The 13,434-nt window shown below is 41.9% G+C and overlaps 1 protein-coding gene across 5 annotated transcripts in view; it reads right to left on the bottom strand.

The window, feature by feature from the left end:
* Positions 1-254: 254 nt before the first annotated feature.
* ZNF827 (zinc finger protein 827) overlaps positions 255-13,434 on the bottom strand; it is a 106,387-nt gene continuing 93,207 nt past the window's right edge. The window contains exons 10-15 of one of the 5 annotated variants that reach the window (XR_011738866.1): positions 12,356-12,527; positions 10,782-10,948; positions 7,502-7,693; positions 7,214-7,391; positions 5,729-5,872; positions 4,264-4,340 (exon numbers count right to left, since the gene is read on the bottom strand). Coding sequence is in view for 3 of the 5 variants with exons in the window: in XM_065837409.2 (XP_065693481.2) it covers positions 3,533-4,340; positions 7,214-7,391; positions 7,502-7,693; positions 10,782-10,948; positions 12,356-12,527 (1,517 nt within the window). In the remaining 2 variants the exon portion in view is untranslated. The other 4 variants (XR_011738865.1, XM_065837409.2, XM_071808020.1 and 1 more) reach the window with 4 other exon arrangements.

The following is a 13,434-nucleotide window of genomic DNA, read 5'->3' as shown; positions in this document are numbered from 1 at the left end:
GGGCTACTCCCAAACCACGTCAGGCTTACCAAACTACTGCTTAACGCACAGAGAGAGGTCCTATCGCCATCCTGGGAATATTAGCTTTGTTTCTTCATCAGCTTTTATTTTCAATTTAAGCCACTGATAACATCCTACCCTTTCTCTGCATATCTTCTGGTCTTGTAGGAGAATCCTTTCCCCCTTCCCCAAATCAAGCCTAGAACTATTTTAGGTGAAACAAGAGAGGATAGAAACCCCAAAAGAAACAAGAGTATAGTCAACCTTTTTAATTAGAGTATATTGTACTTCCAAACTGGATACACTAGAAATTGGCAATGCAACGTAAGATGCAAAGGAATATACCAGTTACTGTCAAAATGACCCTGTACAGCCTTATAATGCAAAAAGCTTTATACAATACAAATTTTTATTAATGTACACAAACCTTGACAGAATGATATTTGAACATAATACAACAAGTTTAAAAAACAAAAGACAGAAGAAAGAAAAAAGTGCTGAGAACTTCAACTGAATTACCAAACGGAGAAACACACTAGCTTTCATTAAAGAATGCATAGTGAAAACCAGTATGAAATTATGTTTATGGTGGGGGGAGTTTATCAGAACTGTTGGTCGTTAGTCAGTAGGGGGTACCTCTAGACAACATTCCTTTCTTTAGTCTTGAACTTCAAACCAATTATTTTAATATGCATGATAAATACTGTTCTTTTTTCTTCTTAAAAAAATAAAAACCTCCTAACACACTTTTCCTTACAGAGAAAATTTCTATAACTTGCCAGAAAGAATTAATTTATCCTTTCCAAAGTGCTAAGCAAATTTGCCAGGTACATTAAACATTACTATGTCAGATACGGGGTACAGCTGTCAAACATGTGGCATTCACATGCTGACAGCTTGTTCTTGGAAGTTCCAGCCCTATTCAAACTGCAGTTTGGTTTACATAAAGTGTCCCACTAATATTCCTACTTCTTCCTCCTAGACAGCTGTACTTTACCTGTCGGTTTGAAAACCAAGCTGATTGGAAGTCTTTGCTCTTCTATGGTGGGGGGCTGAGATACAAACATTGAATGTATTTTAAAGAACTGGTAGAGTTTCTGGATGCAAATTACATATTTCATGCTGTTGAGAGACTCGCTGTTTTATGCTTCGAGTATTTACTGATATAGCATTTTCTCTTTTGTCTGTACTCTGGTGGGGGGGATGGGGAGTAACCAGGAGTTGTAATGGAGTAAAGCATGGCAAACAGGGCCCTGAGTTAGGTAGGTGTTTACAAAGGTTTACAGGTACTTTGGAACAGATGGCTTTTCTTCGCTGCTTAGACAGACAGAACTGTCACATGCTCATTAGAACCAAAGCTGTCTGCTGGAATGTAAACAAAATGGTGGGACTTCTCTGTCCTTTAATTCATAATTCCAAATGACAACCTGCTACTATTTTGGATGTTTTCCCCTTGTAAGTAGCTTCCAGTCTGTTAACAGGAGTGCACAGATCAGGGTGTCTTCCCTGAACAGGAAGAGTTTGGTCATGACAGTGGAGAATGTTTGGCCGTCTCAGTGCAAAACAAATGTAGGAATCTTGCAAAAAGGTTAAGTGATGCAAGTTTTGCAGCAAAAATGTATCTCTACACAAGCTTCATTTAAGAACTAATGAAGACTGAGATTATGTTTCTAGTTGTGCATATGGCTAAGAGCCCCTGTGGACCAGAAATACCTTTCTGAACTGGGGTGTTGTTCTAGCACTGTCACAAACAAGGGGCTGGCTCCAAGTGGCCTGTCAGATCCCCCCTATCCCACAAGCACCTCTGGGACAGCATGAGGGTGGGTGTGTAGCACATTAGATGTGACTCAGGGCACCTCCTACGGTGGCTTGGCCACAGGACAGAGAGGGGATTCCGGCAAAAGCTAGGTCAGACATCTCTAGCACCCGGTCAAAGACGATGAGAGCCAAATCCAAGAGACACCATGGAAAACATGAATCCAGTAAGAAAACATTCCTGTAAATCACATGATAATTTTCAAATGTTTCTGATTTTATATACTTCCAATTTTAATGCAGAGTAATTTTAATCCTGGATATTAAGTTGTCTAAGAAACACGAATCAATTAACAGTCAGTTAGCTTCTCTTCTTTATGATCACTCTTAGCATTTTGAGATGAACAAAGGTTATACAACCAATCCACATTTGCTTCTTCCTGCAATAAAGTGCTACATATAACATGTCATTTTAATGACCACAAGTAGGAACGTTAAACAAGTATAAAGTCAGCTTCCTAGCAGCGTACACTCTATCTGCCATTAACAAAAAGGAATAAAGTATTACTAATAACATGGAGGGTATCAATAGGACTGTAGAATTTGCAAGTACAATTGAAATATTGAGGGTATAAAAGAGAACTGTATGGTTCAAACAGCATATTTTTATAGCTTCATATTTCAAAGATGATACTGGTACCTTTTCAAATATACATTTGTCTTACTTTCAGCCCACAGAAAATTTTTGTTTTTTGCAAGTGAGAAACAAACTAGTGCAAGACTAAAGCACTGTGCAAAACTGCCTTTTTTTTTTAGTCTGAGTATTTATACCCAGAATTCATCCATACCCTTTTTTAAATCCCCTCGTTGGATTTTTTTCCACCATAGAATTTTAGTTATACAAGTTGTTCCTGCAAACTAAAAGGTAACCACTGCATAATACAGTATATATATATATATATATATATATATATAATATTTATATGCCCTTTTAAAACAAAAGATGTATGCTATGGCCCAGGCGCAGGTGTTTGTTACACCTGTGTAACAGTTAAGAATTGGGCCTGCCATGTGGCTGTGTAGACTGCACACACTCCATGTGCGTGTGTGTGTACATACACACGCTTGTCATTGTCACACTCTTCCTGCAGTGCTGAAAGCAACTTTTTCCTCATCAGTTCTGCCCCAAATCCTCAAACCTTGACAACTGAGTTCAAGGCATCAAACAACTAAAGGAAGCTGCAAACAGCACTGAAATAATACACTGAGCCACCCTGAACTAAGCGTCGCACAACTCTACAGTTCAGGGGGAGATGGAGGGGAGGGAGCAAGTGTGTAAAAAAGGGGAAAAGACTAATAATAATTAAATAAGCCACTACAAGGGATGTGCAAAAGCAACGTCCTGGCACGCTACAGGCAGACTCTCTTTCACGCACCCGCACGCACACAAAGACCAAAAATAAAATGCATCAATATGTAATCTTACAAGTGCTGATTGCCATTAAGGACACTCTTTTTCAGCTTAACAAGACAAAATAGTTTCTTAGATAAGAGTACTGGGAACATGCCTCTGAAGGTAGAAGTATGCAGTAGGTCACCTCTTAAAGATTTAATAAAGCAGCTTTCATGTCAATGCAATAAGTATACACACAGAGCCATTTTCTAAACCTTACTAATGATATAGCACAAGTGTTCATTACCTCTTCGGTCTACATTTTGCAGCAATGTGTACCTGCTGGGTTTGTTGGGGTATTTTTGGTACAGAAAGTAACTGCCCTCAGACAGTTTCTGCCCTTTCTGTTAGTCCAAGGTAGGCAAGGAAGGAGTGTTTCGGTGAAGAGGCACCTCCTGGTGCAGTCTGAGGTCTGGGTGGATGGAATGTGAGCTCGTAGTGGTTTTTGGGGAAAAACATTGTTAAAGGAATAAGGTGGGCAAACTCTGAGTTCCAGTATTTATCAAAGCACAGGGAAGTGCCATTGATGGCCAAGGCTTTCACTGCCAGGTTTGGCTCTGCCCCGCTGCCGTGTGCAGCTGACAAAGCCACTGTTTGCAAAGCCTGGGAGGCAGACATAACGGAGAGGGGTGACAGGAGGTTTCTGGAGCTGTTCACTGGTAGGAGTGGACTGGATTCCTTGGAGGTTGAATACTGGCCCTTCTTCTCCTCTTCGGAGCAGTCCCCGCTCTGGTGCTTCTTCACGTGGCGGCTGAAGACAAAAGGGTGGGTAGTCTTGAACAGGCACTCGTCGCAGCTGAAAGTCTGGCGTGGAGCATGCTTCAGTTTCTTGTGCAAGTTGAGATTGTCTTTGCGTTTGCAGCTGTAGCTGCACTGGTCACAGTGAAAAGGGCGCTCGCCGGTGTGGACACGCACGTGTTCAATCAGCTTGTTGGCGGTCTTGGACAGGTAGCCACACTGGTCGCACTTGTAATGGTTGCCAAGGCGGTGTTCTCGGATGTGCATCTCCAGCTCCAGCTGATTTGCTTTCACTGTCTGGCAGATCCGACACTTGTACTCCATCTTGTAGTGAGTCTTCAGGTGGCACTCCATCGCTGCGGGGCGGTTAGTGGAGTAGATGCAGAACGGGCACCTGGCAACACAGCAGGGAAGGGTGGGGACAGAGAAAAGAGAAGTCACTCAGCTTGAAGACCCATGTTCCTGGTTTAACCCTGTCATTCAGCCCCTCTCTGATCTCCTAGCAAAGAGAAAAAGGTCCTTGGTTCTCCCTGTAAAGCCTCTTTAGAGTACCTGGTTCACCTCAACATAAGTCTTTGCTTAGAGGAGGTATTTTCCCCATTAAATGGCAGTAGAGCTCACGCATTCCTAGGAAAGCACTGATTCACTCTGAAGGAGCACCCCTTTAATCTTCTGGCTTACCTTGATGGGGAAGATTCTGCAAAGCAGGCCGGGTAGTGCAGAGGTGGTGACTGATGCACCGGTACTTTGTGTAACGACCTTCCTAGTGTTTGCACGAAGTCACTTTTGCCATTTTTTCCATTAAGAAGTAGTTTATAGTGAGTGTTTACAGATGAGTATGAAAGCAGCTGTTTAAGTAAAGATGGAATAAACTTGTAATACCACATGTACAGCAAAAGCTTAGGAAATTCCTTTTATGTGACCTTGAACAATAAGCTTGCTGGGTATCCTGCTAGGAACAGCTGAAAGCCAGTCGCTTAGGATGACTTGTAGAGATTCCCGTTTCTGGGAGATGAGCTAGCCCTTCTCAAAGGGGGCTTGTGCTTGGCAGTGTTTGCCTACAGCCGCCTCTGCCATGGCAAGAATTGTTCCTGTGTGGGAACAGGATGTGGGCTCTGCTTATTCACAGCAGCAAGCGTCTGGACCGGGGTGGACGTGGCAAAGGGCCTCACCCTTGGTTCCTGGACCAGGAAGGGCCGAGAAGGCTGCAGGAGGGAATCTTGAAAGCTTGGAAGGAAGCCTGATCTGAACAAGGCTGGACATCAATAAACCCAAAGCACACCTGCTATTGCTTTATGCAATTGAGAGGAAGTTGGTGAGGACAGCTGCCTGCCAGGGCTCTCTGCTGTATTAAACAAAGTGTGCTCCTTTCCAGATCTAGGTGGTGAACTAAAAGAGCAGGCCTGGATAAAAAAGATACAACTAAGACACCTGGCTGCCGTCTTACAGATGTCTCCACCTCCCGCTGCGCTCACCGTTTAGCAGGTCTGCTAGTTGTGCTCTATCATTTCAGATAATTTCTAAGCAGAGATCCTTTTCTTCCATGGGTGCTTTCCCTTGCTACAACTGGTTGCACACACAGGTTTGATATTAATCTACCTGCTAGTTGAGAGACTTTTGAGCACAGGGAGTAATACATGAGGACAAATGGATACCAAAACATCTGCACACTTTCCCTGATGCACATCAAGTACTCTGATCCAGAGAGGGAGCCTGGCATTGAGGCTGATAACGTTATTAGCTCTATTGCAACAGAGGATTCCGCTGTCTGTGCACACATACCTCTCCTGGGCTGGGTGCTCTCTGGATCAGAATCTCAGATTTTGACCTGGAGCTGGAGGAATCATGTTTTTTTCTCTTCCCTCACAGCAAACAGGAGACAGAAAAATACAATTTACTTAGATCTCTTCAGGCTCTTCTGGATGCCTTAAAAAAAAAAAAAAAAAAGCAGAGCTTTTTCTTAGGTGCAGCAGCTTTCAAGGTACCTCATTATTACTTGAGTTGGGCAGGAATAACTTATGCAGACTGAGAAGCCCATTCTGTCAGGAAGGTCTGAGTCATAGGTCATGGTTTTTCCTTGGTAAATAGAACAGAGTCTGTGCAGCTCAAACCCAAAGTGCATTAGACAACTGGTCTGTACGTCCAAGGCAGACATCCCGTCGTTCTGGCACACTACTTGTTTCTCAATCTGGTCTTCATCCCAGATTCAGTCATCACATCTCAAGTGACCACAGTTCATGGAACTACTGAGCTGGAGACCAGACGCTGCCTGGCAAACAGAACCAGTTTTCAGAAACTGCAGTGCAAACTGATGGAGCTACTCGTGGTAACATTAAATGCCGTGTGCTCGTCACGTGAGAGGTACAGCACACTGAAAACATTAGTTTGCTCAGCAAGAGCAGCTGAAGCAGGGAGGCCTGTGCTGAACCCTAGCTGGGCTCAAAGTGGCTTCAGCCTCTTTTCCTGCAGCAGCTGGAACAAACGGAGACCAGGAACACGCATCTTGCATAACGTCACACTGCCCACACACAGAGAGCAAGCATATGGCCCCAGCAGCCGCTCCTGCCCTCAGAGGTCCAAATTTGACATAAGGGCGCACTCATTCTCTAGAAACACTGCTCTGCGCCAACAGACCTTAAAGGATACCACCTTAAGCCAAAGCCAAAGGGCTTTTTAGTTAAAAGACTGTATTACTTGTTACATGTTAATTTATACAATAGCAATTGTTCTGGGGCATGCAAACCAAAGCAGAAAGCATAAAAGTTATTAATTATTGTAGAGGACTAACTTTGCATTAGAGTCTACAAAGGTTATAAACTTTAAGGTTACAACTTCATACCTAGTTGCACAGAGCGTACAGGGTTTTGTTTCTTTGACCCAGGTGCAGAATAGAGCGTGTGGTGTGTGCTCTCTTTGGCTGTGATGCCTTAAAAAAAAATCCCCCTCTTAGTCTGCCAACACTTCTGTGCAGTGCTGCCTCATTTTCTGTGGGACCCATCACGTACTCTCTCCTATTGACTCGCAAAGGGAAAGGACCGTTCTTTGCTACAGCTCTGAGACAGTGGATACTACATCAGCTGCTCCGGTACCGATCTGCTCTAACAATGCAAACATATGCTAAGGCAACTGTAAAGGACTGGGCTTGGGTTACATAAATAAAAGGAAGCTCAAAATCTGGATTGTCAGACATTTGACTTGTTTTTGCCCTATCCCCAAAGTATTAGAAGTGCTTAACACAGTAAAAGTTTGTGTACTTGCTTTCCTTACTTGAGCCCACCGGTGGGGACAGTGTGGCATTTCTTGTGCTCCAATAATTGCTCAGGTGTCTTCATGAACTTGTGGCACACATCACACTCAAACATCCGTGTGATCAAGTGGATTTGCAGATGGCGCTCAAACATATTTTTTGTTTTGCAGACGAAGTTACAGAAAACACACTCAAAGCCTGAAAAATAATTAAAAAGAATCACCACCACAGGAAAATATACTCCTTACGTTGTGGCCAGATCCACTGCATAGAAGGTGACAGTTTGTATTTGTTTAGCACTGGTTTACCTTTCTCTGATTTCTCTTCAGTGTTCACTGAGGTCTGGCTACCAGGTACCACAGAAATGACTAGCAGGTTGTTTGATGCCTTGTTTTTTGGGGTTACATCTGCATCTTCTTTGCTGTTGGCAGAGTCACTCAGTGCTGACAGTGAAGATGACGATGGACTGTTAGATTCACTGGGTGTCTTCCTCTCTTCAGCTGAAAAACAGGAATAAAGAGCACTAATTAGTACAGCAGATTACATGGAATCTCAATACTGTTTTACATTTCAGGAAAACTATTTGAATATATATATATAAATACACATATTAAATATATATATCTAAATATATGTGTTATTTAAATATATATACTATAAAAGTATTTATATTCAAACGTGTTTATAAACAAGTCTGACATTCACTGATCTGTTAAGAAACTGTAGTTGCACCTCTTTCCTTTTTATTAGTGTTTACAACAATACATCTCTCAGTTTATCCTAGAACAGTCTGTCTGTGATGGTAGTGGGAAGGATATGTACATACATACAACTCTACCTCATTACCAGGCTGAAAATATCACAAGAAAACACTTTGATTATCTCAGAGTTCAAAAGCAATGAAGAACTTGTCACTTAAGAAAGGAAAAAGAGCTGTGGTAACTTTGGGGTGCAGAAACCAAAAGTGCTGTTGATGACCTACAAGTTCAAGCTAAAATGCCCCCACTTTTCCATTTCTGTGGGTCCAATGAGTACGTTTGGGAGGAAGGGCAATGGAGAGTAATCTCACTTAGCATACTGAAAAGCAGCCTCAGTAATGACTGTAAGAGATAACAACATAGTCTCAAGATTAATCTGTTGTTATCAAGACCTCTTATTGAACACAATTAATTAAAAACTCCATTACTTTACAGGATCTAGAGCTGAAGCCCCTCAGAGTTTCCTTATGTGTGCAATAAATGCATGAAATTCAAACCCCAAACCCTATCACGCGCTGGAAACGAACGAGAATGAGAGTTCTCTTACAAACCTGCCATAAGCCAACAAGGCAAGGATGGGCAAATTATTACCTCCCACCTCTGTCTTGGTTTAATCAGAGCTGTGTTAAAAAGAGACTTTACTAAAACTTCGTATTATCTATCTCATACAGTCCCCTCTGATCAAGGTTTCTGCAAACACCAGTCCCTATAAGCCTAGCTTTAAACTGATGTGCGGCACCTTTAAGTCTAAGATAAAAATGTAGGAATGCACTAATGAAATCTGATGACCCAAGCTGTCAAAAGGGAGGATGACTGGGATATCATATAGAAAGATTCACTGACCTTGGGGGCCAGAGTAATAGAAATAGAATGAAATTTAATAGTACAGAGCACAAGGTTATGACCTGAAGGGCCAGTAACAAGAATTTTTGCTACAAATGAGGAGTTCTTAAGTTGGAAACAGTCAAGGAAAACAAACGAAGAATTTGAGTAGGATATGGGATGAATATGAGCAATCAGCATGGGGGAGCCTTCAAGGAAGGTAAATATGATCACAGAATGTTATTGTGTGAGCTACTGCCGGTAGCTGCTGCTGTTTTACAGGGCCACCACTGCTTATTGTATGTCACCTCATACACCTTGTACAGCTGTGATTGCATATGTCGAGAGCAGAGGTTCTAACAAGAACATATGCAGCGAGGGATTGGTACAGTGAGAAAATTGTGCTTCATATGAGAAAAAGCTCAGAGTACATTTAGAGGGGAAAGGGTTGTTCTTCATAAATATACTAAGGGAATAACTACTGTGGAAGGAGGGAAGAAAGGTGGAGGGAATGACAGGTGGGCTGCTGTTTCAGATCAAGGACAGTTCTGGCACAAGAAAAAAGTATGTGTATTCTGATTATTAGTACGACACATTCTGGCAATTTTAAAAAGGTCCCTAATCTTTAATGCAGGAAAATCTGCAGCTGCCTGTCTGTAGAAATATTTGGTTTAAAACAATTACACTTGTTTGAAGACGCATGCTAACATCCTTCCAAACAGGCCTTTTATGACTTGGTAACCTCACAGGATAACGGACTGGGGTCAAGTGACCCAGAAAACCCATTCTATTTTTAACTCTCTGTATTTGCCACATGTGTAAGCATTTGGCTGAATTGCCAGTTTGACAGGGTAAAGGAATAACAAGGGAGTTTTTTCCCTGTCTTTAAAAGACAAGCAGCAGCTCCAGTCTTTCAGCCATGACGGGAACACACAGTAGAGTACAGCTCAGTTTTAAGCTCTGACGCAAGCTCTTCACATGGCTATGGGTGGCATTTCTCATTTGCCTTGACTGCATAGAATCATGGTTTATGTGGAGTGGAGCTAGAGGCAAACACCTCAGATAGCAGGGAGTAGTGCCGAGAGCTACACTGCCATAAAATCCCTTGAGAGCTTTCCAGTAGTTTGTATTTCTGTAGTTACATTTAAGTTATGTATCTGTGAGCACAACCAACTGCATTCTTCTCACCCTTCTCCTTCTCCACCCCTCCTGTTTCCCCAATTTTATAGCTGGAAGGACAGGAAAAGCAATTTAGCAATAGAAAATATGTGCATTTCAGGTTTAGTATTGTCAACACAATTTTTAGTAGTTTGTGACAGCAAAATGCTTCTGCCTGCTATTATAAGAAAAATTCATTAAAAGGATTCTAATTTTATTCTCCTTAAATTATACCAGATTTCATTACTTGGACTAAGCTTGTTTGAAAACCACTATTGCACTTATCTTTGGCTATTCAGTGAAGAGGACCAGGGAGAGAACATATGACTTGTTATTTAACATAAAGTTACACTTATGGTATTGCTGAATTACAGCATCAACTAAACATCAGCGTGAAATTCCAAACTGATAGACTGTGGAGGCAAACACATTGAAGAGCAAAGCTCAACATCCTGTGTATTTCAAATTTACAGCCAGGTATGCACAATTAGCACTCAAAGTCACCTTATCATCACCAAAGTCGAACTAGGATTTTGATGAAATAGTAAACCAGTCAGAAAAACAAACAAACTATGCTGACTTCAACAGGGGAGGGGATCTGGGGGATAAGGAGAATAGGAAGAAGGAGGGCTAAGTAGCCCTTCATTTATTTTGCTAAGCTTGAAAATTGATCTGCGCTACCAGATTATTTGTCTGGCTGGAGTCCAATTCACTTCAGCTTTGAGAGATCAGGCCTTAATTAGCAAGTGCTTCAGTGAAAGTGAAGAGAGTGCTAATGGGAAGTGTGAAGGTTGCAGCTAAAAAGCAAGGAAGAGAGAGATGACTGCAGCTGGGAGAGGGGGATCATCACCTGTGTGCTTGCTGTTGACATGAGCCTTCATATCTGCCTCTTCCATGGTGACAAAATCACATGCTGTGCAACAAATCGAGAACATCCACTGCTCTTTATCCACATGGAGGGACATATGACTGACAAACTGGACATTCATCTCCGTCTCAAACCCACACACATGACAGCTGTAGGCAGAAGGGAATTCAAGAGTAAGAAACTTTAAAAACCAAACAACAAACAGAAGTGTGTTGCCCTGCCCTGAATTTGCAAGAAAAATCTCACTGCACAGATTTCTTCTCTTTCTCACCGTTCAATGTTCACTGGAAAATTCTTTTGTCTGCTGAACTGCCTTTGAACTGATGGCCATGCCGATGTGATTAAGGGCAGGCACAATGCAACAATCCTGTACACGCTATAATGGCACTAAATAATCGTAAAGTTAATTAAAAACTACAGATTCCAGATGCTGCGCATCACCTAGCTGATTCCTTTGGGCAATAAGAGGCATTGCAGTTTTGCCAAGATGTTTAGTATGGCTGATCCACTGACAAACGGAGAGCTTGCTGCACACTCCAGGAGTTATTTTCAAGCCCTGGAATGGTTCCCATGCCAAACTGGGATCTTGTGCAAAACTGCCTGGCAGTTTCAGTGTAAGCAAGTAAAAATGGGTTCAAACATTTCTTATGCTTGACTGGAAAACAGCAGTCATCAGCTCTGCAAATAATTAGCAGGGATGCAGATTTCACAGCCAGTGCATAAACAGTGATATTGAGAGGCAATGGGAAGGACCCTTTAATTTAACTTTTTTTTTTGCCAAGTCCTCCCCTTGCTTTGATTAGGCTGTTAACATTTAAAACAAGCCAAAACCATTTTAAAAGGCATATATTCTAGGGCACTATTTTGCTTTCCCAGGGGGATGGACTCGATAATCTAATCCAGCGGGTCTGATTTATTTCTTACTTCTATGATTTTGTAATTAAATCTGCTCTTGGCACCTTGACTAAAAGTAAGAGTGATTTGGTAATCATGCTTGGCCACTAGTTGCAGAACACACAACAGTGCATACAATGAGGAGAATGCCCAAATATCCTTTTTATCTAGGCTACTCCTTTTAATTTTTCAGGCTAATTCTCCTAAAAGTTTTCCTTCTTTCATCATGTTGTTCACTGAATATATATACCTCTAGCAAACGGAGGAAATGTGTATATGGAGATAATAATTTTTATTATGCTTTACTGTCCCATTTCATAGATTTGGCTGAAAACAATGGAGCTGTCAGAAGTAACTGGAAGCACAGTGCTTGAGATTTGCCATGAATCTGTGCACATGATGGGATGTTTCCAAACACAGAACTTAAACGAGCCCATCTGCCTCACAAGGCCATTTAAAAAATCCAGCTGCACACCTCCCAAAACCCAGAGTCTTTCCCAATGGCTAGCCAAGCCAAACAGCAGTTGGTTTTGCTGCTCAGCCTAAGTCAGAGATGGGCAAGACAAATACTTCCATGGCAGCTCCACCCTGCAACACCTTAGCAGGCAGGTAAGAGACTGAGTTTCCAGCATCTGGTGCACAGCCCTTGCCTGGGTCCTCACCTGTAGTAATAAGGGTGCTTCTTTCCATCGCTGCCTTCAGCAGTGACAGCGCTGACAATGTCCTCAGTGTCTGTACTCACCAGCTTCACAGAATGGACGGTCAGGTGCTGGTTCAGATTAGCACGGCACTTAGCAGCATAGGGGCACAAATGGCATTTGTATTTTCTCTCTTCTGAAAAAGAAATAGAAAAACTTCAATGTATACTTCCTTTTGAAGCAAGCTATTCGTAAAGCTGCCAACAACCAAGTATGCATCCCTTTGGGCTTCTCCGAGCAGCTTTCAGAATGAGGTACTTTGGAAGCTCAACATTTCGGAAAGTTACACGAGTTCACAGCATTTACTCCAAAAAAAAAAACCTCATTTGGAGGTAGTTTAGGGCTAGGTTTTTTTTTTTCTTTTGGGCTACCATTTGTAGTCAGACAATATAAAACTTTATAAATGGGAAAACTGGTGCAACTGCAGCTCTGAGAGCTGCAGCAGAGCTTGTACAGAAACATGTCGATAATCTACAACTAGTTCCTTTACCTAGCACCTTTTATTTGATTTTGGGGTCCAGTTATTCTTGAGGTTGCCCATGCAATCACTTGCAGAGAGCTGATGGTTGATGATTTTGTATTAAAATCTGAGGGTGGGGAGGAAAGGGAATGCTGTAGCATTAGGCCAGTTCTGAACACAAACTAACACAAAAAAATCCAACACCCCCTCAAAGGACAGCTAAGGAATTTAAACAAATTCATCATGAGTTTCTGATGCTTCACAACTTTTAAAATAAAAAATTATTTTATTGTACATTAAACATTTCTAAGTCCTGGCAGCAATTTTTTTTTTTGTATGTGCCAGGCTTTATTTTGCAAAGGGCTGATTAAAAAAACCAAACATTACATCAGCTTTTACAGCCTTTCCCTTTGAGGAGCTGCTGCTTTGAATTTAACATATAATGCTACAAGTGTTAGGGGAAAGAAATTCAACAGAGCAGCTTAGGACTGAGAAAACCTCACAAAGCCAGGGAACAGAGCATTTGAAACTTTTCAGCATAGTTCTGCTAGATGGTACAACATATGCCGGCATTATACCAACA

This window comes from Patagioenas fasciata, chromosome 4 (assembly GCF_037038585.1).
Source record: "Patagioenas fasciata isolate bPatFas1 chromosome 4, bPatFas1.hap1, whole genome shotgun sequence".
In the NCBI taxonomy this organism is placed as follows: Eukaryota; Metazoa; Chordata; class Aves; order Columbiformes; family Columbidae; genus Patagioenas; species Patagioenas fasciata.
This window is presented reverse-complemented; position numbering and strand designations above follow the sequence as displayed.